Genomic DNA, 26919 nt, shown 5'->3' with positions numbered 1-26919 from the left:
AAATTCTTCCTTCAGCTCAAATGTGTTCTGTCATGTTTAATTTGTCTTTTATTGAAACCTTAAGGACTCATTCGTTTGGATGTGGGAAGTGAGCTTGTGTTTGTTTTTGTTTGAGTAGTTTCATCTGTAATTATCTGGATGAGTAAAAAAACAAACATCCTCGTGTTTCTTTGGCGTAAGAACTCGCGTTGCTTTAAGTAAATAACTCTTTGTTGTTGCCTTTATACTCTGTACTGCGGCTGATAAGATGGCTGATTAAACTAGGCTGGCATTGAAGTCCGTCTCTGCTCCTTAACTTCATTATTAATAAGTTGGTAAAACAAAGTTCTTACTCAAGGTTGAGAAAACCAAATGGAAGTTATTTTTAGGTGGAAATCTTTTATAAACTTGTCACTGAATCTCATTGTACTTCCTAAGATGTGGCATTTAATGAAAATATGTTAAACATGTAAAGATTTGCATGTGGCCAATTCAACATTTCCCACAAAACTATATAAGCTAAATAAAATGCTACAGTGACATCTTGTGGTCAGATTGTAGAATTGCAGCTCTGCCCTTGAGTCATTTCGTAGTTACTTATTACTTTTACTTAAGTAAACGTGTGTTGAAGTAGTGCTACCCTTCAGTACAATTGTGGGTACTCTACCCACCTCTGTAGCAATTTGTTAATTTATTACATTTTGGCACTTTTGGTCCTCCATACAGGAGTGGCCGCTGCGCTTTCCTTTAAAGCTACAGTTGCTGGATTTAAGCTGCACGTAAATCACAACCCTAAATTTGCTGCAAAAACAAAACGCTGACAGCGTTTCACCCACACGAATGAGCTGCTGCTCCGCCCATGTAAACGAAGTGACCCAGGATTACATAAATAAATACCAGGTTTGTGTGTCCGCACCCTTAGAGGAATGTGACTGAGTGCGTGGACGTGGCGTGGCAGGAAAATCCCGGACAAAGACAGAGCGGGCTCATCCACGTGGAGCCTGCCACGGAGCAAAACCCGCAGCGGGGACCGGAGAGGGGGAGGACGCAGTGCTGCAGAGCCGGCGGGGCGGGGCGGGGCGGTGCGGGGCGGTGCGGGACGGGACAGAGGTGTTCTCCAGAAATGAACCTTTAACCTGCGGAAATCAACGCGTCTCTCCTGTCAACACTCCAGCTATGCATTCAGGTAGGCTCGGTGTGTAGATTGCACAGCTGCTGCACTGATTTCACCGACTATAAGGTTGTTTAAATATTTAGTTTTCAGGTTATTAAGGATCCTGGGATCTAACAAGACCTTAAATATTTATCCGAGATGGAGGTTTGATGTTAAAAACATCATTCAGGAACCAGTTTGTCTCGTCGGTGCATGCGGTGACAGACAATGCTGCAGTGAAAGGGAGCAAATTGCATCGACTGTATGAGGAAGCTGCAGGGATTTAATATGAAGTCTGATTTAAAAGGAAAACATTTTATACGGGAAACAAAAACAGATTATTTTTAAACTCGTCTGCACTAATTGAAGGTTCTCAGCCTTTAAAGTTCACGTCTGCTGATTTTAGCATTAGGTTTTTTTTTCTCTTTAAATTACCAACCTACAAAAATCAAATATTCTGCCTTGACTTTTAAAATTATGGTTAAAAAGGTCAACTTTCAGAAAAACAACAGCAGAAAAAGCGAATGTTCTGCATCCCATTGTCGTGATAATTATTAGGTTTTATCTGGTAAGTAAAACATGATCAAGTCATCAATACAAGATTCATTTATAAACTCTGTTCTCATTACAGAGGTGGAAATGGCTTCCATAAAAATAAAAATAATTGTCTTCACTGGAAAAAAAAATACAAATAATATTTCCAAAGTTATCATACAGAGCGGTTTCTACAAATTATAAATGTTATCTCAACATTTTTATTTTGGTTTTTGCATTACATTTAAACCTAAAAAGACTGTTTAAGTTAGAACCATTCAGATTTAACAAATACATTATTCTGATTTCTTATTTATAGTCACATCAAAGAGAAGCTATTAGCAGAAGAAAATGAGCTAATTTGCTGTGATGCATGAAAAAAACCTGCAGTTTTTATTCTCAGTTGAAGGGTAAGTGGGTCAAAATGAAAACTGCCCCTTTAAGATTAACTATTGTTATACTTTGTTCTTAGAAATTCAATGTTTTATGGTCTTTGCCATCCAAATTTTCTCTTTATTATTAAGCTTTATTATTTACTTTTCCAAACTAGGATCAACAACTAAAACACACATTTTGTGTCCTTTACTAAGGTTAGAGGGTTTATCAGTGTATTGTTCATATATTTTTATTGTTTAAATCTTGAAGTGTAGCAGTATCCAGTGTGGGGAAACTACACCGAATGTTTGATCCCATCATTGTGTATTTTCAGGTCTGCTCATGGGGTACCAGCTGGTCCGGCTGGTCCCACCTGCTCTGTCCCTGTGGTTCCTCATAAACCTGAGCCTGGCAGCACCAGGTCTGCCTGGGACTCAAAGGTGACCCAATTACTCCACTAGTGAGCCTCACTCATCACATTTATAATATTTGAAGCTAAACTTTAAGCTAAAACATGTACAGGTGACGGTAGATGTTTAGATTCATGTTGTCACTGTTTGACACTAAATCAAACTAAACTATCCCGGTTTTAGGTAAAAATAATTTATTTTTGGTAAATATTGGGTGATGTTCATGTTGCACACCTAAAAACATCCGTCTCTGAAATAAGGAACCCAGTTGTGTTTATACTAGCATGTAATCGTTCAGACAGTTGAACGCATTTCGTTCAGAGATCTGGAAACTGACCAAGGACTTTATGATATCTAGAATTCTATTTCTGATCTTGTAATTAAAAAATATATCTAATCAGTTTAGTGTTTAGTACATACAACTAATATTGATAATCCTATGGGAACATAAAACAAGAAAGAAAAATGTCTGATTTGACGTCAGACATTGAGAGAAAAAGTGTATCAACTGAATTTCTATTGTTTACTTTTGATCAATAGTTATTATAAAGGGGCAATGGCATTAAAATTTTCTGTGTTTTTTAATACTTCCATTCCAGTTACTACTGCTTCTAAAAACACCCAAAGCGCTTAAAAAAACACCAATGTTTTTTGCTGTAAAGAAATTAATATTATTAAGTCACATTCTACAGGCACTATGCCGTCACCTAGCAACCCCAACTGAGCCCAACCCGTCACCTAGCAACCCCAGTGGAGTTCCAGAATGTTTGGTCAGCTGGTTTTTGTTGTTGAATTGCCATCCAGAAACCACTTGCTGCATTCTTGTTGGTTAAGCAGGAGGCTCCACTTGTGCTTTTCAAAGATGTACGGTTGTATAATTGTGCATCTGTTTGCATCCATTTTCATGTACAAGTGTAAATGTTGAGTTGGGGGGGCGTGGCTAGCAGCAGCTTATTTGGATTTAAAGTGACAAGACGCCCCAAAGCATCTCATTCTGAAGAAGCTTAAAATAAGCAGAACTGAGCAAAATAAAATCTCATTATCGAAAAATGATTTTCTCCAAAAACGTTATGCACATGTTATAGTCTATACACTAATTCTAACCTATTCAAAGAAGCTTAATAGATCCCCTTTAAAATAAGAAAAAAAGCTCAAACAAAATTCTGATACAAAAATAAAAGAATACTGATATGCTGCCTCTTTAGTTGGATTTAAAATAAATAAATAACATTCAACACGTCAATAGATCTACTTTAGTGTGTTGTTTTTGTTATGTTGTTATTTGTTCGTCCTTTAGGGAAGAATCGGATCTCCGTCCCCCTCCAGGACTGATCAATCCCTTCGGCTCTGGAGAAGAGGAACGCAGGTGAGAGGCCTTCGAACGAGACCCAGCTGATGAACTGCGACCTCACTCCGAGTCAGAAATGGAGTGAGGTCGCTTCACTTTCTTAGAAATGGACTTGAAAGTCCATTTCAAGGTTATGCCCACATCACCACTCGTTTCCTCCAGCCACACTATTAAGGTTTTACATCATTGCTAGCAATCAAAACCTTGCATAAAATAAAATCGTCAGCCATTGTTTTCGTCAGATGGCTTTCTAATGTTGACACAACATAAAACTGAGACTTGAACGATTAATCAGATTAATCATCATGAATCAATTAATCGTCAACTAATTTAGTAATTGTTAACTGTAGTATACAGATTCCAAAAAAAAAGAGCTCAACATTTTCAATAATTTTTACTAAAAATTAATTACTAAAACTTTTCAATAACTGAAATAATTATTTGTTGCAGCCATATATAAACCCCACAGGCTCCGTGTTTAATTTTTTACAGTGGACTGAGCAGGTTCTGTCTCGTCACTCTGGACTTCGGCTTCTGCTGTGCTGCTGATGCGGCCAGAGCCAAACTCTGATAAAACTGCAGGAGGAGAAACACCAGACTTTGTTTTTATTGTTATTACAATGGTGGCGCCCTTTATGGCTGCAGCTGCTTCGGCTCCCGGTAATACCACCAATTTATTGCTTAAATCAGTATTTTCTGCTACAATAACTCAGAGAAAAAGCGTAAGACCAGTCTATGACCATCAGACTATGGTATTGAGCAAATTTAGTCATCTGGACTCCATAAATTTAGAGACACGGACCCTCTGCAAAGCCTTGGACTGCTACGTCAGTTGGATCAGTTGAATCAAGCTAAAGCCACAGCAGCTGAATTTTCCAACAGCTCAGGCCCATGGAGACACCGGAGAAGACGTGAGAAAAAACAAAAGCGAGGGTGTCACGGTGGACTTACAGCTAAGCTAAAAGCTCACCCTTTCTGTTTGCCACTTCCCTCCATCTTGCTTGCTAATGTACGATCCCTTGAAAGCAAATTGAACTACCTGAAGCTGGATTTAACCACCAAAACGGAAACAAGAAACTGCTGCATTCTCATTTTCTGTGAGACATGGCTGAACTCCTCTGTCCATCAGCCTGGAGGGGCTAACAACATTTAGAGCTGACAGAAGCCATGTTCTTACTGGTAAATCCAGGGGAGGTGATGTTTGTATTTACATTAACAGCAGTCGGTGTAACAATGCCACCCTGGCCTCCAGTCATTGCTCTGTGGACATTGAGTTCATGATTGTGAGATCAGTCCTTTCTACCTACCCCTGGAATTCACCACCATTATCATTTCTGCTGTCTACATCCCGCCCACTGCCAACACCAAGCAAGCACTGAGTACCTTTCACCATTCCATCAGTGACAATCCATATACCCGGAGGGTGTTTTTATTGTTGCTGGAGATTTTAACCAGGCTAACATGAAGACTGTTCTTCCTAATTTCCATCAATATGTGGATTTTCCGACCAGAGAGGAAAACATGCTGGATTTGGTCTACACCAATATCAAGAAAGCTTTCAGAGCAATTCCCTGGCCATCTCGGCTCTTCAGCTCATCTTTCGGTTATGCTCACCCCAGCATACCAACCCCTGCTCACCAGACACTCACGACTGTCGTCCCAGGTTTAACACAAACCACATCATGAAATATGCAGATGACACAACAATTGTGGGATTAATTCAGGACAACAATGAAGTGAACTACAGAAAAGAGGTACAACATCTTGTGGACTGGTGCATAATAAACAACCTGCTCCTGAACGTCGGCAAGACAAAAGAAATCATTGTCGACTTCAGAAGGAGCCACACACCACTCCTCATTAACGACAAACCAGTGGAGATCGTTAACAGCACGAAGTTTCTTAGATCAGTGGTTCTCAAATGGGGGTACGTGTTCCCCTGGGGGTACGTGGAGGTACTGCAGGGGGTACGTGAAGCTTTTCAAAATATATTTAAAAAAATCAGTAGGCTCCTCATAATAAGTCTTGGGAAAAATTATTTTGTAAAAAGTTCGATAAAATATAAATGTGTGTTCATGCACTGAATTTTATATTCAGTATTTAGTTTCAATATCCTTTAAAATAAAACGGTTTGACTGGTTTTATACCTTCCTGGTGGTCACCGTCTTCTGTTTTTCTTTTTGGTTTAACCATGCAGTGTTTGCAATATGGATGTATTTGTCAGGTTCACTGATATAAGTTGTTTGGCTTTAATAAATCAGACAGTGATTTTACAGCACTGTACCTCTTTTTAATTCCAAAAATGTTTTGCCCGTGTCAGGGAGTACTTGACTAAAAATATATTTTTAAGGGGGTACATCACTGAAAAAAGTTTGAGAACCACTGCATTAGAGCATTGACATTTCATTGCCAATTTTACTTATGTTTCTTTGAGCAATGACAATAAAATAAGTCTAATTATTTGAATATTCACAGTTCACATATTTATTTTAATAATGATTTCACCAGTTAATTTTTTCTATTTTTATCTTTTACTTTCTGTTATTTCCACCTGATGTTTTGTAAAACTGTGTAATCGCAGGTTGTTGCAGAGCTACATTCAGCAAAGTCTACGCAACAGTCAGGGAAGTCCTGACATCACTTCCTGGGAGCAAGGTAGACGACACCTACTGCAAACAACACGTAATATCCAAGATTCATACGCATACGAATCAGTAAATCACTGAATTATTGAAAGGGTAACATATTTTAATGATTTAACTTAAGAAGTAAAAGCAACATATCAAATTGCTCGGATCATGGACTTGATTGTTCCCCATTTTATCACTGATTGGACCTGAAGCAACTTGAACTTTTTTTTGCTTCTCCATCCTATGATGTCGTATTTGGGCCATAACAGACAGGACAAAAAGAGTAACTTTCTACAAAAAAAAAAAAAAAAAAACTCATAAATTTTGAGATTTATCTCAGAAATTTTCCAGAAAAAAAAGGAAATTTCTGAGTTTCAAAAGTCAAATCAAACCATCACCCTCCTGCCACCTCCTGTTGTCTTCTTTGCTGTTTTCAACAGTAGTAACGTCCAGCTGTTGATCACGTCTCGCATGATACGAAAAAGTGTTTCCACTGTAGTTTTGCAAAAGAAATTTAAATCAATACGGCCAAAAACCACCTCATCCTAGCTCAGGAACTTGTTAAACACGAGTTTTTTCTAGATACGTTTTCAAAGTGAAATTTAAATGAACTTTAGTTTATAACTCGTCTTCTCTGTTTTGCTTCAGAGGTGTTCTTCCTGTTTCGTCTCTACGATTATGATCGCAGCGGATTCTTGGATGGCTTGGAGATCATGAAGCTGCTCTCTGACTACATCTCCCATCATGCACTAGGACCAGAAGCCAGTGAGCAAGTAAGCTGAAGTGACTGAATCAGTGTGTTGTTGTTTTTTAATTTGTGTGTTGTTAAGGAAAAATGATTAATTTTAGTGTTTAATACAGCTAATCTACGACATGTGTAACAGTTATATTCAATACTCTTATTTGGAACAAGTTTCGTCTGAGATGCGGTAAGGAGCTGAATAAGCAGGCCTAAGCAGGGCCCTTTTCCTCCCCCGCTGACAGACACAGCAATAAAATTAGCATTCCAATGGCAGAAGAGACTTCAGAGGTGTCTGCGAAATCTCATCTTAGGACTTTTGGCGCCAGGGATCTGCCCGTATCAGACAGAGATGAGCACGAAGTGGTCCGCCCTTTTACTTAGACAAAAACCAGACACCTTTGCCATAATGAGGGGAGTTTCCAAGTTTTTCTGAGTCCCTACGGAGTTTCTAATAGGTCAAAGAACGGAACGCCTTGGCTGCATAAATTAAATAGGGAAACACCTATTTGGTATAAGATTACGTACACTTTAGCACGCAAAAAGAGAGAGAGAGAGAGAGCGGCCGCTATTTTTTGCCTTTTTTGTCTTTGTTTTATGTTTGTCTGTCTTCCCCTTGTGTGTCTTTATTTTTATGAGAAAAATGCATATCTCTGTTCCTCTGCAGCTTTGTTGTCGATTGCTTTGTATGAGATTAAACTCTGTGATCTGTGACGTCAACACGCTTTGTTGTTGTTTCGTTTTAGCAGCACGCCGCCGCTCGCCGAGGACTCGGAAGATTAAAAGAGGAAAAGAGCCAAACGTTTTGTCTAAAGCTAGCATTAAATTACCTCTTTTTTTTAACAGTGTATTTGTAAATGCCACCTTCAGGATTCTTTGGCTGCTTTTTTAAATGTGTCTTTTCTTTTCGTGCCTGCTGGGTTCAGGTGGTGTCCATGGTGGATTTCTTACTACAGACTCAGGATCTAAACCAGGATGGCCTGCTGGACCCTTCAGAGCTGCTGTCGCCTTCATTTATTAACACACAGGTACACCGACAACATAAACTGTGACTGTTGGCAAAAATTTACGTAACATGCACACATTGTTTCATCTGCAATATTGTTTTATTTAAAAATCTGAAAGTTGTTATATGAGATAATTGAGATATCTCCAATTGTCTTGAGAAGCTGCATTATTAGCTGAGTTGGGTAGTAATTAGTTACATGTATTCAGTTACATTTACTTGAGTAACTCTGTGGAAAAAAATTTACTTTTGACAAGGCTGTACGTTTTTACTTGAGTAATTTTAGAGTGAAGTATCACTACTCTTAATTGAGTAAAGTTTCTGGATAATCTGTCCAATGTGAGAAACTTCACTGAATGAAGAATAAACATATTTTAACCAAAAATTCACAAGACACAAACCTGCAGGTTTTATTAATTTCATATGTTTTATATATTGAAAGCAGTTGATTTGGAAAATGTTTCTTTTGCCTACCGTAATTTTGTTATTTTGTAATTATATTGTTCATGTGAATTATTTTCATTTTGGTCTTTAAAATGTCCAAATGTCCACATATATTTCATTCTGTCCGATTATGTAATTTTTTAATATTTAACTTTTAAATATTAAACATTTAAAAATATTGAATATTTGTGAATACTACAGTAAATACTATAATTATTATATAAGCTTTCAACATTGAATTCAACTTTAAAAGGAGGTTTAGCAGATATAAAAATTACAAATATTTCCATAATGATATGAATACAATACCAGTTTTTTAAATTGTACCTTTTACCATAGGTACTCAAGTACCTTTGTAAAGTACGGTGGCCCTGAGGTGCAAAGCACAACAACATTAATGCAGCACAATTACAAATTCAAAAACACAACGACATTAACGAAAACACAATGACATTAACGAAAACACAACGACATTAACGAAAACACAATGACATTAACGAAAACACAACGACATTAACGAAAACACAACGACATTAATGAAAACACAACGACATTAACGAAAACACAACGACATTAACGAAAACACAACGACATTAACGAAAACACAACGACATTAACGAAAACACAATGACATTAACGAAAACACAACGACATTAACGAAAACACAACGACATTAACGAAAACACAACGACATTAACGTAAACACAACGACATTAACGAAAACACAACGACATTAACGAAAACACAATGACATTAACGAAAACACAACGACATTAACGAAAACACAACGACATTAACGAAAACACAACGACATTAACGTAAACACAACGACATTAACGAAAACACAACGACATTAACGAAAACACAACGACATTAACGAAAACACAACGACATTAACGAAAACACAACGACATTAATGAAAACACAACGACATTAACGAAAACACAACGACATTAACGAAAACACAACGACATTAACGAAAACACAACGACATTAACGAAAACACAACGACATTAACGAAAACACAACGGAAAAGGTATGTCCCAGTGGGAGACCTAAGAAATCGCTGATTGGACTACAGCTCGTTTTACTTTTGAACCGGAAGTTACTCTGGTGTGCTTCGTTTTAATGAGAAGCGGGCATACGGTCACGTCGCAATGTTTTGCCCAAACTGCGGGAAAGAGCTGGTTGAGCCGTCACCAAACTTCTGCAGCAATTGTGGCAAGAGGCTTCAACTTCAGGAAATATTTATGGAAGATACTCCACAATGTTCAAGTAAGTTAATAAGCATAAAGAAATATTTATGTTTCTTATGGATGTAGCAACTTGCTAACGTTAGTGGTCTCCAGACCGTGTTCACTGTTATTTAGTTGTTCATTGTAAATGCAGTTAAAACTACACAAACTCGATATAATACAGCAGCATGGTATTAGCCATATATAGAAAAAGCCCATCTAGGGACAAGTGCTGCGAATTAGCTGTTGCTATTGCACTATGATGTAAACATGAGACTGCTGTTTTGTTCAGTTTGTCCATGTCGCTGTATGTCTGTCCCTACCAAATAAACCAATTAAATTAAATTAAAAATAGTAAGGTCCGTTACAGCCTTAAGTAATTTGTGTCGTTTGTAATACATATCGTCTGTTTGCATGAATGTGATGTGCAACATTTTTTCTTTACTTTACTTCTAGCACAACAGCCTGTTCCATCCTGCCCTGCACCAGCCCTCAGTACCTTCCTTGAGTACAGAAAAAAGAAAAATGAGGAGCGACAAAAGTATTCTCTTGGGAAAAAGGGGTTAAAGCAAAAGGAAAAAAAGAAAGTTAGGGTAGGTCCGGTTTTGTTCCGACCAAAAACAAGCAGCTTTTAAGTACCATAATAGACTTGCTTAAAGAAAGTTCCAGGTAGCAAAACTATACAGAATAATTGTTTAACAGTAACAGCAAACTGTCAATTAATGATAAGTCAAAACAGTAAATCATCTACTGATTAATTATTGCATAATAATTTTCCAATCATTGTTCTGTTTGCATCAGTTCAAAAGTAAAAGCTTGAAAATGACTGATAATAGTTAATGGATCTATTTGGATGTTTTTGTAACATAATACAGGAGGAATTAAAAACAAAAAGAAAACAACAGAGTATTCTCTAAAACAAAACATTGCTCGGTCTTCCGCATAATTTTTTTTTTGTTTTCAGATAAATATTGGCTTGATGACCATTCACAAGAATGGTCTAAAGCCACAGCGTGGAAAAACCATTTTGCTTGCAACAGATCCAGATGTCTCTGCCACACCTCTGCTCAGTCTTGCTGCTAAAAAAATGAAGGACTTCAACAAAGATATAACAGATGGACCTTTCCTCCTTCTGTACCCAGATGGGACAGAGGTTATTAATATCCCTGGGACACAAACACCGTTTACTCTTGCAGCTTATAAGGCTGAAATTGGCAAGTCATACCAAAGGATCTCTCTTTTCCTCTGCTTGAAAAGGGACTTTGAAGAAGGTAAGCTCAGCTGTTTGTGTGTATTGTTTGGCACATTGCACTAACTTCAATAAATGTACATTTTAAAACTGTGCAATTAAGCATTGGTGGCATGAACCAATCAAGTAAAAAGTATACATAGATTGGCTCCTAAATGTAAACTTACTTCCTGGAAACTTGATAGCTAGACACTCAGTTATTAGTTTTTACCAGTGCTGTGTTTATGATTCCAGATACAATGTAATATAGTTGACCGAACACGGTACTATCACTTAGTAGAAGTTAAATTGGCTTGTTTTGTCTTTTTTTCCTTGTTTATCAGTTGGAAAATTGTCAGACTCGTCCGATTCCGACCCAGAGATTGTTATTAGAAAAAACTCAGAGTTTGATCTTGCTGATACGCTGGTAAGTACAACTTAAAATGTATTTGGTCTTTTGTTTTTATTTGGTTGAGTGACCACAACAAGAGCATTTTACCTAAGCTTCATAGGACTATGCCGATGTTTTTATGTGAAATTGTGTTTCATTTTCTTCAGCCATGGGAACCTATGGATGAAAGCAGTCCTTTGCAAAAGGTGGCAGAAACAGAGTAAGTTATATTTTAGGTACATGCCATAGCATGGTGTGTGTATGTGTATCAAAAGTATTATAGCCTTCAGTGAATTTTCATACAGTATGTACTGGTGACATGTTGAATGTGGATATTTTTAAATTATGTGGTTATGGGAACATGTCCTGGGAAGTATTTGTATTTTTTTTCAAGATGTTTGTTTTTAAATGTTGAATATACTGGCGTGGAAATAATTATTACACTACCTTTGCTTTCTTCAATGTCTTATACATTTTACAAGTATACAGTTGTTAAGGTAAATATAACAAAAAGGTTCACAAGAGTTTCAGTAAATAACTTTTGTCAAATAGTTTTGCATGTTTTTTGCGATAATGAGTAAAATCACTTTGCTTCTATAAAGATGGCATTGTACTGCCAAAACTGCTTTTAGGCATTCCATGTTTTAAGTTATGTCTGTTTTAGTCAGATGACGGACAGAGGAGTTACAGTGCAATAAAATGATTGAGATATTGAAGAAAACTGGGTGATCCCATAATTTATACTTTGACAGCATATGCCCAAAATACCCATTAATATGTTTTTTTCATTGTCCTCTAAGGAATGGTGTTGGGGATCTCGTACTTGCAAATGAAGTACAACAGGTACAAACTTTTTATTATCTCACACAACAATCCACAGATTTTTATCTCAAACCTTTAAGTAAAAATATTTAAATATTAAAATAACTGCAGGTTAGTCAATCATTAAGTTTTACTCTGGTCTTTTCTCTGTTTTCAGGTTATGGACTTGGATAACAATGGCAACAATCCAGGCACCAGTCAATGTCTCACTGTCCAGAGCTCCTGTTACAGGTGTGTAGGGGCTTCTGTCATAAAAAAGAAGTGTGTTTGTAGTGTCATCATGACAAAGTAATACTGATACATCTATTGTAAATGTATGTACTTTGGATGTTGTATATGTAATTTTTGACATAAATTGAATGTTTTGTGAAGGAAAGTTGGAAGTACACCTTTATGCTTTTTTTTTTTTTTTACCTCATCTATATTGTGCATGTTTTTTCTCCACAGAGACTACACCACTCTCTTTGAGCCCATTGTTATTGATGATGATGATGAGATTGAATATTTTACAGAAGACAAAAAGCAGGACCTGCCCCCAGAAGAACAGAAGTTAGTAATTTTAATATTTTGTATTAAATTAATCTGCATCCTGGTCCTGAACGTAATTACATAATGCTAAGTGTGATCAATCAACTGTTTTAAAATAAGTTTATTTTTTTCTAGACAAACAAACGTGCAGCCACATGATATTATTGCAGAACTGGCCAAGAATATTGACCACAAGAAAGTCAGCCGGTTCAACATATGTCGTACTGATGTGTGGGATGGAGCTGTTCGGGGCTTTCAGAGGAGCACATACTCCGACAAGAACGACATGTTCATCAAATTTAACGATGATGCTGGCTGTTTGGAGGAAGGGTTGGACACAGGTGGCCCGAGGCGTGAGTTTCTCACGCTTCTTATGGCCATTCTGAGAAATCGTCCTATCTTTGATGGACCCCCAGAAGCTCGTTACGTTGGGTGCAATTCGAGAGGTGAGTCATTTTTGGGTTAGTGAACCTAACTAACCTTAGTTAGTGAAGTGGTAGTATAAAAATGTGCAGAAACATGTGCTTATGTGTCTGTCATAAGCAGATCTAAGATTTAATTACCCACAGTAATAATTTGCTCTGTACAACAGCTGCCAGGGAAGATGAGTATTTTTTAGCAGGAAAGATGATTGCTGTATCGATTGTACATGGGGGACCGGCACCACATTTCCTCTCAAAGAACCTGGTCAACTACATGATAGGGAATCCAAGTTTCAGCGCCACTGTTGAAGATGTTCAAGATGAGGAGATAGGGAAAGTTCTAAAGCAGGTAGGAAATGACCTAGGTTTAGGAAATAGATTTATTGTATGCCAACTGGAGATTATTTTCACGTTCAGATTAAGATTAGGAAATTATTATAACAAAATAGTAATTTCGTTTTCTCAAAGCTTGACAAATCTTTTTGTTTTGAAAGGCCTGATTTCAGCCTATCTCAAGAAATGTGAAATCACAAATGCACAAAATGTTTATGCTATTTTTGTATTCATAACGAAGAAGTTGTCAAATTGATAGTTCTGTACTTCTTCTTATAATAAACTGCTTGTTTTATAGGTCCTGGAAGCTGAATCAGATGAATCTCTGCTAAATATAATTTTTCAAAACAGCGGGATGTTCCAAACTGCTGGTTGCTTCAGAAGTGTGAAGATTTCTGAGAAGAAAACTTTTGTAGAGGAGTATCTCAGATGGTACATCCTTGACAGAAACCACAGTGCCATTCAACGGTAATTACTAAACAGTGAGCTATTAATATTATATTATGTTATAAAGATTTTAAAATTCGATGCTCAATACTCAAGATCAATGACATATTTCCAGTTGTTCACACCTGCCACTGATATCATGACGTTGTAATTTACTATGAAAAACTAATTGGGTATAAAAAATTGTGATCAAATTATAGATATGAAATTACTTGATCAGATATCAAATTTAACAAGCTTCTTTCCTTAATTGATTTTGTTTTTTATCTTTGGTTGGTAACATCTTTGTGTGTCCTTCTGAAAAATTATGTGAAATGTTGTAATATATTGAGTAATACTTTCCAAATTCTGAGTTTCACCACTTTTATCATCCATTCAGAATTTTATGTACAATAGGTATAATCTTCTTTTGTCATCATAAATATATATATATATATATTTTTAATCATTGTCAGATTAATCATAGGTATGGCACATGAATAATTTTTCAATGTGATTTCTAAAAATATACTGTTGCATGACACAATTTTGTTTTTTTTGCACAGTGAAAACATTTTTTTTCAAAGTTTGAAATGATAAATTTTTACTTTTAATGATGATTTTTGAGCACTGTGAAAGGTTAGCTTTACTTTGTATATTTAATTTTCTTTTCTTTTTAGACATATTGTACTACAATGTGGTTCACATTTACACAGGACTTAGAATACCTCATATCTATGCTATGAATAAAGTTCAGTGTGTATGTTTTTATCCTTAACAGATTCAAAGATGGACTGGCAAGTCTGGGGTTTTTCGCTGCACTGCAACAGCATTTCAGTGTCCTGTCCCCAGTCCTATGTTTCTCTGCCAAGGCCCTGACTGCTTCAGACTTGGAGACCATGTTCAAACCAGATCTCAGCCCAGTAGGAACCAATAGGCGGCAAAAGGAGGGCAAAACTATCGTCTTCTGGGCAGATTATTTGCTTGATTGCGAAGGTTAGTAAGGACGGATTGTGTTTTATTCTAAAATTGTTTTTTTTTCCTTTGTTTTATTAGGAGGAAAGCATACATAAAAATAAATCATTTGTGCAATGCATTATCTATTAACTACATTGTTTTTAATTTTTCAGAGAAAAACACTGCTGTATGTCTAGAGGAAGTCCTGATGTTTGCTACAGGTCTGACAGCGATTCCACCAGCAGGCATGATGCCATCCCCACATCTTGAGTTTTTGAGTGATTCACCCTTTCCTGTTGCAAACACCTGTGCAAATACACTGAAACTGCCACTTTTGGAATCTTACGCTGCTTTTAGGGCTAACATGGACTTTGGAATACAAAATGCTCCGGGATTCGGATGCTACTGAAACTGAAAGAAGAGATTTCTTGGCAGTCTTGTTCTAATGCTGTTGGCATTCAGCTAATTTTGTGATGGTTGCTCCATGGGTCCATGTTGTTCTCCATTTCTGGGTGGCAAAGCCTTGCCATAATTTCTGAAAAGATTAGATAATATGATGTCCTTTTCAAAGTGATAGCTTTGAAAGGGACATCAGCTTATGAAGTCAACAATCCGTTAGGGCAAATTCTGTATTTTTTTTTAGAGTGGTGTATGTCTGGTTTAGGCTCATGGTCCGGGCATTTCTAATATGTCCATAATATAGTTTTTTGTATCATCTTAAAAGGGGATACACTCGGCTTTCATTTAAGCCAAGTTTTGAATCTGACCAACTCAGGTCACCAGAGCTTGTTAAAACAAAATAACATGAATCCTTTTCGCCTAACCAAGAAACTTTGTTTGTAATCCAATGGTATCCAGGGACACAAGAGTTGACAACTGAAATACTCAGACTAAGAAATCCTGAAATGTACCAAATCTATACTACCATGCAGTCATGTTTTTATGTGGTTATTATGGATTACATAATGGTGGACTAATCTAAAAAACAGTATATGGTATACATTTCCAGATTTCTTAGTCTGAGTATTTCAGTTGTCAACTCTTGTGTCCCTGATGTCCCTGGATACCACTGGACTAAAAACAATGTTTCTTGGTAAGGCAAAAAGAGTTTGTGTTATTTCTGTTTAACAAGCTGTGGTGACCTCCGAGTTGGTCAGATTCGAAGCTTGGCTTAAATGAAAGCCGAGTGTATTCCCTTTTAAAATGATACAAAATTTTATATTGTAGAGCTTTGACAAATGCCCGTATCGTGAGCCTAAACCAGACATACACCAGTCTCAAATAACAGAATTTGCCCAAAGGGATTGTTGACTTCATGAGCTGATAACTATGAATAAACTGCCACTTTAGAAGGGCTATCCTTCTAAAGTGGCAGTTTATTCAGTTATCAGCATGATTTCATATGATTTTGCTATCATATGAAAATATCTAAAAATAGATAATATTTTATGTTATATGTTCTTACCATAACAATGAGTTTTCATTTGAGTAAAATGAACAGGACACAAAATATATTAAAAAAAAATTTATTCAGGTTGTTTGTGTCTACAGCCTTGCTATGTGTTTGAGGAATAAATACAGTTCCATAGTTGACTCCCAGTTTTGTGACTGCTGTTGTCCATGTTGTTGCATGACTTGCTGTAGGTATTCCTCGATGTCTTTATCACCACACAACTCTGTCACCTGACTTGCTTCTGGGAAAACATCCAGATCACTGTCCTCAACAGGAAATCCACAATCTCTTGAACCATATCTGCAAAGTCAGAATATAATTAGTAATAGAATTGTGACAAATATTTTATATATTTAGTACAAGTACTTGTAATTGTCTGTTTTTTGGGGGGAGGTTGCTGGCTATATGACACAGTATAAGTGAGCACTATCAGTGACAGCTTATACAGTGTATCACAAAGTGAGTACACCCCTCACATTTCTGCAGATATTTAAGTATATATTTTCATGGGATAACACTGACAAAATGACACTTTGACACAATGAAAAGTAGTCTGAGTGCAGCTTATATAAGAATGTAAATTTATTCTTCCCGCAAACTAACTATATACAGCCATTAATGTCTAAACTAATGGCAACTAATGTGAGTACACCCCTTAGTGAAGATTTCTATAGTGTCAATATTTTGTGTGGCCACCATTATTTACCAAAACTGCCTTAACTCTCCTGGGCTTGGAGGACATGTCAAAGATGTTCTATTGGGTTTAGGTCTGGAGACATGCTTGGCAAATCCATCACCTTCAACCTCAGCCTCTTCAGTAAAGCAGTGGTCGTCTTAGAGGTGTGTTTGGGGGCTTTATCATGCTGGAACGCTGCTCTGTGACCCAGTTTCCAGAGGGAAGGGATCATGCTCTGCTTCAGTATTTCACAGTGTTAAAAGTCCGTCGGTTAGTTTAGTTTACTACATTACCCAAGATGCATCTGTTCATTTTGTGATTCCGTTTCACGTAGTTGAGTGGCTTGTTTTTCTGTGCTACTGTGTGGCTCGGTGGCATGAAAGTGGCATCCGCTGACATCCACCATCAACCTATCTTGGGTCCTTTGTGTACGAAACCTGTGTGCGTTTTTATGATATAACCACACACACACACACACACACATACACACACTCTCATATACGAAACATCAATAAACTTTTGAGCTGCACCGTTGGAGTCGCCCTAGTCCTTCTGACCGAGGAAGAGTCGATTGACGAGAGATCTGGATTTAGCGCCTGTTTAGACGCAAACAGTCTTCTATACACAGTACATATTCGGGTTCATGAAATGTAACTCCCCAACACCTGCTACACTGCTGCAGCCTAAGACCATGGCATTCCCACCACCATGCTTGACTGTAGGCATCACACACTTCTCTTTGTACTCCTCACCTGACAGCTGCCACACATGCTGGAGACCATCTGAACCAAACAAATTAATTTTGGTCTCATCAGACCGTAAGACCTGGTTCCAATAATCCATGTCCTTTGTTGATATGTCTTCAGCAAACTGTTTGCGGGCTTTCTTGTGTACAGACTTAAGAAGAGGCTTCCTTCTGGGGTGACAGCCATGCAGACTAATTTGATGTAGTGTGCGGCGTTTGGTGAGTACTCTTAGGGACCTCTTAGGGGTGTACTCACTTTTGTTGCTGGTGGTTTAGACATCAATGCCTTTACATAGAGTTATTTTGTGGGAAGAATAAATTTACACTGTTATATAAGCTGTAATCAGATTACTTTTCATTGTGTCAAAGTGTCATATTGTTGGTGTCATCCCATATACTTGAATACCTGCAGAAATGTGAGGGGTGTACTTACTTTTGTGATACACTATACATTAACAGCTATAGGTTACTTGTACATAGATAATAGATATCCTAACTTGTGCTAACAGCACTTCTGCATTATTATGTAATGTCAAGCATTATTTCTATTTGTGAAGATGTCAATTACCTGTGAGGCAAGAGGTAGAGTTCGTTTGGAATCCCCCCAGGACATGATGCAAGTCTGTTTGGCCGGATCCTGTGGTTATTCCAGAGATTTTTGCATTCATCCAAGTCTTTCTGCAGAACTCTGGTGAAGCAGAATCTGAGCAAGCACTGGTGCTCAACGCTTCCGTTGAAGTTTCCGGAGTCTCTTAAATCTCCAAACAAGTCCATCCAAAACTGAGACCTGAGGATACATTGAATTAGAAACGGTTCTGTTCTTTTTCATATTAAAATGATTAAAAGATTGTCTGTCTTTCTCCATGTCCATAACATTGAAAGCATGCTCTAAATCTATGTCAAACGGAATATTGCATCCTAATTTTCCAAGTACAAACTAAAAATGTGTATAGCATCTGTAACCAAACAATGAAAAATTCTAATTTGGAAACAAAATATTTGCTAAAGCCTTATGAAAATAAATGTTTGAAACTAATTCAATATGGCATGTTAACTGGCAAAACGACAGCTATGTGACTGCCAACTCCATAGGCACTTCCTATGGAGTTGCCATGACAACAATAAACAAACCACAAGCTTAGAAGTAGCTTTCACCTCATCCTTTATTTATAAACAGTAAAAGTATGTAACGTCTATTACTCCATAACGATTTTTGAGTACTCTACCCACCTGTGTGTAATACTAAAATTAATATCACAAATATGTATTGTAGTACTTTCTGCAGAACCTGCAAAATTTGCTTAACTAACATAGAGCTTACGTGTACTGTATGTTACTAAAGTCACCAGAACCTTGTTTTTCACACGAAGAGTTTGGACCTACTTTACAAATCCTTTTTAAACTCAGACTGTATGCTTCCGCGGATTTCAGACCGTGATCAGCTTTCGCTGTACTTGACATCTGAAAAACACAGATATGTACCCACCTTCCTCTTCTGAAAAAAGACCACCATGACTCGATGCGTTGATTCCCTGTGGATGATCCGTAACTGTGGCTTGATGACCCAGCATAATAATCCGTATGCGCATGGCGGAGGGTACACTGTATTGCTGCCACAGTCCCGTTCTCTGTGCCGAGGTCTGTTCGTAGTCTCATTGGTATCACTCCAAGACTCTTGACACAGTTTATATAATGCTGGGCAATGACAGAAGGATTGTTGTTTGTTGCCCCACAAACAAGCCACATCATTCTTCTCGAAAATCCATCAATGCATCCTGAGATGGCCAAGCCGAATGGCTTCAGTTTGTCGTAGCCGTCTACATGCCATATGTAATTGGGCCCCATAGAGTGATAGGTGCGCCTTGTAAATCTCCTGCGAGTCCTCAGAGCGATGCCTTGAGGGTTCAGCTGCCTCAGCAGTCTCATTACAACATCACGTTTGACACACAGGTTGTGTTTTTGTTTGAGAACTTGCCACATGGTCCGATAGCCAAATAATTGCCCTGGTCCTCTCAGCTCGGCCGTAATGGCACGCCTCACTTCCCGAAGTGGAGAGTAGTTGCCTCTTCTATGTAGCCCCGCTTCTTTTAAATAAGTCTTTAGTGAACGCATACTAACTGACACTTTGTGGTTGGTCCGAAGCATGTCCAGTATCACCTCATATGTATGTCCTGAGTCAAAAGACTCTCGAATAGCAGTAGTAAGGTTTGGATCACCGAGAACATTCATGTTATTAAAAAACACGTTGTAGCCAGAATAACTTCCGGTTCAAAAGTAAAACGAGCTGTAGTCCAATCAGCGATTTCTTAGGTCTCCCACTGGGACATACCTTTTCCGTTGTGTTTTCGTTAATGTTGTGTTTTCGTTAATGTGTTTTCGTTAATGTCGTTGTGTTTTTGTTAATGTTGTGTTTTTGTTAATGTCATTGTGTTTTCGTTAATGTCATTGTGTTTTCGTTAATGTCGTTGTGTTTTCGTTAATGTCGTTGTGTTTTCGTTAATGTTGTTGTGTTTTTGAATTTGTAATTGTGCTTCGTTAATGTTGTTGTGCTTTGCACCTCAGGGCCACCGTAGTAAAGATACTTGAGTATGATAGTTGGTAAAGTAAGTAAAAATGTAAAACGGTACTTGAGTATCCTTTTTACCAAATTCTTTGTACTCTTACTTGAAATAAGATTTTTATGTTTTGAAGTGTGACCAGTAAAGACTACTAGCATGTTTAGCTTTAGTATTAGCACTATGTAGCTAAGCTAGCTAGAGCTAGTTACCATAACAAATGAAAATCAATCATTCAGCGTTACCTTTAACAACTAATATAAATGATAAAAATACTAATAATTGTAACAGCTGTTAATGTCCTCGAGATTTCCTCCAATGATTTACTGTTAGATCCTGATTGTTTTTTTTTACTTTTATTTTTTTTAAGTGACGTTGACGTTGTTTACCTACATCTATTTTAAAGGGCTCAAGCAACAACAAAGCACCTCATCAAGAGCAGGAGTTGACGGAAGAGAACAAGCAATCAAACACAATTACTGCGGAGTCGAATGCAGGAGCGGTGGAGCAGAAAGACGAGCAGCGACTGGACGTAATGATGCTTCAGGACGAATCCATAAAGCAAACAGAGGAGCACCAGGCTCAAGAACGTCCTAATCCGTTAGCAGAAACCCACCATGACCCTGTGCATCAAGGACAACCAGAAATATAAATATTAACCACTTTACCATTTAGCCTGCTTTAGAAAAAAACTTTTAAAGATAAAAGAAGAATTAGAAATTTCTCACTGTAAATTGTGTTTTTTTTATATATATGAATCTCTAAGCGTATTTTAACAAACGGCTGTTAAAATGCTGGGCCTCTTCAACGGCTTTCTGTCACATTCTTTCTACGAATAAAGTGATTTCCACAGCTTTTACAAAGGTAGGGGTTTTAAATTAAACTTATAATGCTTTCCATAAATTAAAATGTTATGATTGGCAGAAATATTTCACCAAAGTAGTCTGTTCTGACATGCTAGAATACTATATATATAGAGAGAGATATATTGTGTATATTCTTTCACATCCTAAAATGTTGACAAATATCCTATTTCAGATGAAGTGGTGGTTGAATGAATGAATCCTGGATTAGTTTGTTTTCAGTCTTTCCTCTGCATACAACCAAAAATGCATACACTCAAAGATTTTATATCTTTATTTTAGACAACTTAACCAAACTGACAAGAGATCATTTCTGACCACGCAAACAGGAAAATAAAAAACAAAAAGCCTTTTTGTCATGGTCAATGAGTCACATTCCCTACATTAAAACCCACATCTGATGGTATTTGTCATTGTTTGAACTATTATCTATTTGGTATTTAACTATTATGTTCAAGGAGTGCAATTAGACTGTTATTTATTTACACTGCTTTGATATGTAGTTAGCTTAGTAAACCCAGTGTGTTTAGATACACTGGTGATGTGCCATAAAATAAATCAGCACAAATTTTCAGAAAATGCTCATCTTTGTTATTACTTTCAGAACGACCAGTTGAAATAACAGTAATTCTATTTTAGCAGTTGATTCAAAAATGTTTGTAAATTGTAAATCAACTGAATTTATTAATTATTTACTTACTTTTTGAATCTAGTTTGAAGGCTTTTGGTTTAAAAATAAAGAAAATGTTTCCTTGATTTCTTTGTGTCCTATTTGTCCAATTAGGTTAGTATTGTTGTTATTGTTAGAAGTTATAAGTATTAATATATAAAACTGCACGACTATTTTTAAAATAAAAGTTCAAGCAGCTTATACGTTCTCTTTTTAAAAATATATATTATTGCTTAAAACGTTTTTCATATTTCATTTTATTTATTTTTTGTTTTGCTACCTCACAAACCGAATAAACGGGTAACGTTCGGTTGCTAGGCAACGGGAAAACAAGCTGAAAGATGGCGGAGGACAAAGAAAGTGCAGGTTCGTACGACTCAATGGAGTCAGTTTACAGATTTAGAAGTACCGCAGTACCTGCTTAATTTGTTAGAGGTGTATTAACAACAGCTTTCGTTATTCGGCTCTGTGTTTCAGAAAACGAAAACATTTTGGCTATTCACAGGAAAATAACGGCCGCCTTTGAGCCGTTTGACTACGAGTCCAAAAACACGGTGGACGTTCGGTAAACAATACCACAATTATTAAAAAGTACAAAATAACTAATAGTAATAAAATGGCATTTCAGTTATTCAATTTAAAAATTGAAGCTCATATTCATTAGACACAGAGACACATTGTAAGATTTAATTTCCATTTGTTTTGACGATTATGAGTGAAATGATGGCATTTTGTCATCATTAAGAACAAATCTGTCTAAATTAAGTGTTTGGAAAACTTTCTGGACTGAAAGGTTAGTAGGTGTGCCTTTTTAAACCTTGTTGGTAACTATTTTTTAAAAAAGCTTGAAACCAAACTACAGTAGGTCAGCAAACAGTGCAGTTTCTGCATCAAGCTAAGCAGATATAACGCTTCCTTCTAACTCTCTTTATGTGCCTGTTTTCCAGGGAGATTGGCACCATCATGTATTCTCTGGACTGCTTCCCCACTCAAGCAGACATACGTGAATTTATAGCTGAGGTCAGAGCAGTCTTTATGTTTATTCTTTTCATACACAAATGAACTAGTTACAAAACAGGCTTATTTAAAATGTCCACTATCAGGCTTCCTTGAACGAGCCACAGGTTAGGTCTCTATACAAAACATGTTAATTACATGTAATAATACACAAAATCATTCCGAAATTTTGAGATTTCACCAGATCATTTCTGACCGTTTTGAGCTCATTAAGGAATGCTACGTCACGATTATGTATTGGAGCGGCTGCTGGCCACGCCCTTCAGGCAGAGGCACAGCAGTACAACTTTACATCTTTGTTAAAAAAGCACAATCATTCAGCACGAAAAACGATTTTTCCCCCCTCAAATGCGACCTTTTTCTAAAATTTGCGAGGACAGAGGAGACGCACTTCTCTCAACATGTAAAAAAAATAAAATAAATCAGACAATGTCAGTAATGTCCGACATGTTTTTACAAACACTGTATCTTCTTAATATAAACTATCATTTCAAGTTTACTAGAATTCTGCCAGTAAATGCGCAGATATTGTAGCGTAACGTGAGACACAGTCAGGACCAGCAAAGGGTCGTTTAGCCCTGCGTTAGCTTATGCTAACTGACAACTCGTGTCTGTGCTGAACAAAAATATACAAAACATCATTTTGTACTTGCATCACCATCTTCTGCAGGTTTGTGACGAACAGGAACAGAACTTTCCTTCAGTCCAAGTATTTTTGGTAAATCCTGTCCTGTAATGTTGTCAGAGGACTTCTTCCTAAAATGATTTGCGCAAACGACAACTTTCTATGGCAACATCGCAGGGACATTGCAGGCAAAAATAAAATGAAGCCACGCAGCTCTGTTCTCCGTGAATGAGAGAAAATGCATGGAGTGCACAAAAACATTTTTCTTTTCCAGAAGCCTTAGCAGCTGTAGCTTAGCTCTGGCTAAGTGGGTGGAGCTCCACTTGGGTTGCCAGGTGAGGGGCTGGACTTGGCTTGGGGTTGCTAGGTAACAGATTGTGACACAACTTAGAGGTTTTTGAAACAGGGGGCTCTTTTGCAGACACCAACAGAACATTTACTTATTCCCAAAAAAAACAAATGGGTGTTTGTTGTTGTTGTTGTTGTTTAGCTTTGGACTGTTTTTAGTTGCAGGAAATACTCAAATGGAAGTACAGAAACATGCAAAAATGAATTTAGCATAATAGTGGACCTTTAATGTGCAAACGTTCTGGTGTAAAGTTTAAAGAGTAAAAGCGAGGTATCTTGTTCTGTCCACCCAGGTGGAAGAAAATTCCTCTGGAACTGTACATCTGGATAGGTTCATGCCAGCTATGACCAAAGTCCTGTTGGAGAACAAGTAAGATAATTCATGTTGGCTCCATGACACCAGCATCCACATTTTGATGCAGATTTTTTGGTTTGTTTGTATTCTATGAAACTCCTTACTAAATAATTCGTTTAAAGTTATTTTTAATCACCATCACCAGCCAACACACAAAAATCTATTTTCTTATGAACGGACAGTGATTAGGTTCATCAGGGGAAATGCTCTTCTTCCACAAATGTGTTTTTCAATTAGGATTTTTCATGTTAAAGATGTTGAATTTTGCACCATCGATAATTGTGATTATTGTTATCAAGTGTTTATATTGATTATTCACAAACTCCTAAAAGTATACATGTCGAGCCTCCAATCTCAGGTAACAGAAAAACAGCTGACTTTTGATTTAAATGTTTGTCTTTCTTGGCTTGATCTTTAAACAGACAATAGATGCATATTTTTTCACAAAACAGTGATTTTCCTCTTGTCCAGTTGTCTTACATAAAATTAGATACAAGGTTATTCTCATGAACTAATCACCTGTGAACATTAATATTTGAAGCTTTGTCTGAAACTTTAGATTTTTTATTCCGTAAAGAGAATAAAAACTAAACTTAGATCTGTAATACGGCGGTCCAAAGACTTTAGATTTGTGGAACTGTTTTCACACTGAACAACTCTTAAAAACGGTCATCCATCTATTCATGTTTTGCCTTTTTGTTAAAATGTGCAACATTTATTCACAAAATAACGTAGAACAAAATAAACACAAAGTACATAAGATGAAAGAAAGCCTAAAAGGTGAGAGGAGTCCTCATTTTCAAGCAATTCTTTATATGAAGAGAATATTTTAAATCCACAATGATGCTGATGATGTAAGAAGACTATAAAGTGTACTGGCTGTAAGTTATTTTAAAATTTTCATTTTAAAACAGAATGACTCCTGTGTAGTCTCTGAATTAATAATCGTGTTTGCAGAAAAATAACCGGTGCTTTGTTGTGTCTGTTAGGTTTCCTCCCATCCCCAGGAGCAAAATATTTCAGGCATTTAAGGTGAAATTGGCTGTTTCTTCCTCATCCAGTCGTTTGTTTCTCTGAAGCAGCTCTTGCCGAAACTTTCTCAAGAATTCACATTTTCACATGAGCAACAATATTAACCCATGAACTGTTTCCAGGTTCTCGACAAAGAGCAGAGAGGTTTCGTCGAACCCGAAGAGCTGACAAAGTTTATGATGGAGGAAGGTAAAGCAATAACGTCAAGAGGAAACAGAAGCTCATAATACTCACGATAAGTGGATTCAGACTTTGTTTATTTTTTTCACTGAAAAACATTTTGCACGTTTTTGTGTTGTTTTTTTTAACCAGGTGAACCTTTCACTCAAGAGGAGATGGACGAGATGCTAACAGCACACACCAATCGAAAGGAGAACGTCATTTATTATGACAAGTTGATCAACAAACTCACTGCTGACGCGCCCAAGTAGAAAGAGTCAGTGTGTTAGAAAAACTTAAGAAATAACTATTTATCGCACTATTTCATTAAATAATATTGTGCCTATAAAGGGTGTAATGGACTTGATGGTATGGAAATAATCCAGGTTGTGTTCAGGTTCTGAGTTGGTCAGAGCTGCACTTTGAGGGAGGCTGTGGGTTTAAAATAGATGCTGGGTGACAGACTGGGTCTTAAAATAGCAAGACAACCTCTGCAGTACATTTCACAGTGAGCTTGTTTTACAGCATATAGAGTATAAAGGCAACGCTGAAACAGCAAAAGCCTCATCCACCTCATCTTCAGTCTTGAGTGGGTTAGGCTCCATTATTGCTTTCTTACAACTAAAAGTTATTTTAATGAATGTCAGATAAAATGCTGCAGCGTCCTTAAACTAAAATCTCATTCCTTTATGAGGGCGTGGCAGAGAAATATAACCAGATTATCTTTTATTACCACCATCTACTGGTGTGTTTGTCCCTTCAAACTGTCATTGCCACGAGTTAATGAGCATCTTGGCTTTTAAGAATCTGTCAAGACTAAGAGTCGTTTAGTGAGTCCTAAGCTTTAACTCTTTTCCTGGATACATTTTAAAAAATGTTTATCCTTTTTTAGCGTGTATATTTCATATCAAAATCAAAAACATGTAATTGACGTAATAATTAATTTTATATTATAGCAGATGTAAAGCTACTTTAAACTTAAATTAAAGCTTCAGTATGTTATTTATTTTAAATAAATGTATTCACATATTTGTTAAAACTGTCCTTATGTTGTGACAACTAATCTGAAAAGATCAACCTCCTCCTGGAGCTACTGTTACCGTCTGAAGAGATGCACCGCTCCCGACCAAAAACAACCAATCAGAACCAGGAGGAAGTTATTAGTGCAGTCAATCACCCTCTTGTACTTGCTGCTCAGTGTGCTAATAGCAGAGAAACAACTTACCGTCACAGGAAAACCGTTCATCCTCCATCATCGGTGGCCATGCTAACTAGTTTAGTGTTCACAACAGGTTCTGCTGTCAGGAAGAAGCCGAGTAGTGGAGAGAAAGAAGCGTCACACAGAGGGTGATTAACAGCACTAAGACCCGCCTTCTGGCTCTGATTGGTTGTTTATACTTAGCCCTGGGAGAAGGCAGAAGAGCTCGACTTTATCCGTCTCATACAGTCACAGTGACAGTT

The 26919-nt window shown here is 37.1% G+C and overlaps 4 protein-coding genes across 5 annotated transcripts; 3 read left to right on the top strand and 1 right to left on the bottom strand.

The window, feature by feature from the left end:
- Positions 1 to 780: 780 nt before the first annotated feature.
- cgref1 (cell growth regulator with EF-hand domain 1) lies at positions 781 to 21309 on the top strand. Of its 2 annotated transcripts, XM_028015583.1 has the most exons (8): positions 781 to 1165; positions 2376 to 2481; positions 3749 to 3817; positions 6381 to 6454; positions 7078 to 7202; positions 8095 to 8196; positions 13591 to 13593; positions 20796 to 21309. In XM_028015583.1, exons 1-8 carry the CDS (start codon positions 1156 to 1158, stop codon positions 21039 to 21041), a joined length of 735 nt encoding a protein of 244 aa, XP_027871384.1. In that variant the 5' UTR covers positions 781 to 1155; the 3' UTR covers positions 21042 to 21309. The 2 variants fall into 2 exon arrangements, with proteins under 2 accessions (XP_027871384.1, XP_027871385.1); XM_028015584.1 differs by lacking the exon at positions 13591 to 13593 and having other exon boundaries at positions 787 to 1165.
- Positions 13600 to 16458, top strand: LOC114143513 (G2/M phase-specific E3 ubiquitin-protein ligase-like). The gene is made up of 3 exons (XM_028015608.1): positions 13600 to 14045; positions 14785 to 14999; positions 15134 to 16458. Exons 1-3 carry the CDS (start codon positions 13933 to 13935, stop codon positions 15367 to 15369), a joined length of 564 nt encoding a protein of 187 aa, XP_027871409.1. The 5' UTR covers positions 13600 to 13932; the 3' UTR covers positions 15370 to 16458.
- On the bottom strand, positions 18238 to 20188 carry LOC114143462 (uncharacterized). The gene is made up of 2 exons (XM_028015534.1): positions 19321 to 20188; positions 18238 to 18621 (listed from the first exon to the last, which is right to left on the bottom strand). Exons 1-2 carry the CDS (start codon positions 20061 to 20063, stop codon positions 18399 to 18401), a joined length of 966 nt encoding a protein of 321 aa, XP_027871335.1. The 5' UTR covers positions 20064 to 20188; the 3' UTR covers positions 18238 to 18398.
- An 858-nt stretch (positions 21310 to 22167) lies between the features above and the next one.
- drc8 (dynein regulatory complex subunit 8) lies at positions 22168 to 25808 on the top strand. Its single transcript, XM_028015609.1, has 7 exons — positions 22168 to 22288; positions 22400 to 22487; positions 22870 to 22942; positions 24206 to 24282; positions 25257 to 25299; positions 25422 to 25488; positions 25612 to 25808. Exons 1-7 carry the CDS (start codon positions 22264 to 22266, stop codon positions 25728 to 25730), a joined length of 492 nt encoding a protein of 163 aa, XP_027871410.1. The 5' UTR covers positions 22168 to 22263; the 3' UTR covers positions 25731 to 25808.
- The last annotated feature ends 1111 nt before the right edge of the window (positions 25809 to 26919 follow it).

Source organism: Xiphophorus couchianus, chromosome 4, assembly GCF_001444195.1.
Source record: "Xiphophorus couchianus chromosome 4, X_couchianus-1.0, whole genome shotgun sequence".
NCBI lineage: Eukaryota > Metazoa > Chordata > Actinopteri > Cyprinodontiformes > Poeciliidae > Xiphophorus > Xiphophorus couchianus.
This window is presented reverse-complemented; position numbering and strand designations above follow the sequence as displayed.

Excerpts from the sequence above, each read along its gene's own strand:
- LOC114143513 (XM_028015608.1), top strand. The coding sequence starts at position 13,933 with ATGTTCCAAACTGCTGGTTGCTTCAGAAGTGTGAAGATTTCTGAGAAG. Across the intron at positions 14,046-14,784 it reads AACCACAGTGCCATTCAACG|ATTCAAAGATGGACTGGCAA; the intron begins GTAATTACTAAA and ends TATCCTTAACAG. Across the intron at positions 15,000-15,133 it reads TTATTTGCTTGATTGCGAAG|AGAAAAACACTGCTGTATGT; the intron begins GTTAGTAAGGAC and ends TTAATTTTTCAG.
- LOC114143462 (XM_028015534.1), bottom strand. The coding sequence starts at position 20,063 with ATGAATGTTCTCGGTGATCCAAACCTTACTACTGCTATTCGAGAGTCT. Across the intron at positions 18,622-19,320 it reads TCTTTTTTCAGAAGAGGAAG|GTCTCAGTTTTGGATGGACT; the intron begins GTGGGTACATAT and ends ATGTATCCTCAG.
- drc8 (XM_028015609.1), top strand. The coding sequence starts at position 22,264 with ATGGCGGAGGACAAAGAAAGTGCAG. Across the intron at positions 22,289-22,399 it reads GGAGGACAAAGAAAGTGCAG|AAAACGAAAACATTTTGGCT; the intron begins GTTCGTACGACT and ends TCTGTGTTTCAG. Across the intron at positions 24,283-25,256 it reads AAAGTCCTGTTGGAGAACAA|GTTTCCTCCCATCCCCAGGA; the intron begins GTAAGATAATTC and ends TGTGTCTGTTAG.
- cgref1 (XM_028015583.1), top strand. Across the intron at positions 2,482-3,748 it reads GGTCTGCCTGGGACTCAAAG|GGAAGAATCGGATCTCCGTC; the intron begins GTGACCCAATTA and ends TTCGTCCTTTAG. Across the intron at positions 3,818-6,380 it reads TCTGGAGAAGAGGAACGCAG|GTTGTTGCAGAGCTACATTC; the intron begins GTGAGAGGCCTT and ends GTGTAATCGCAG.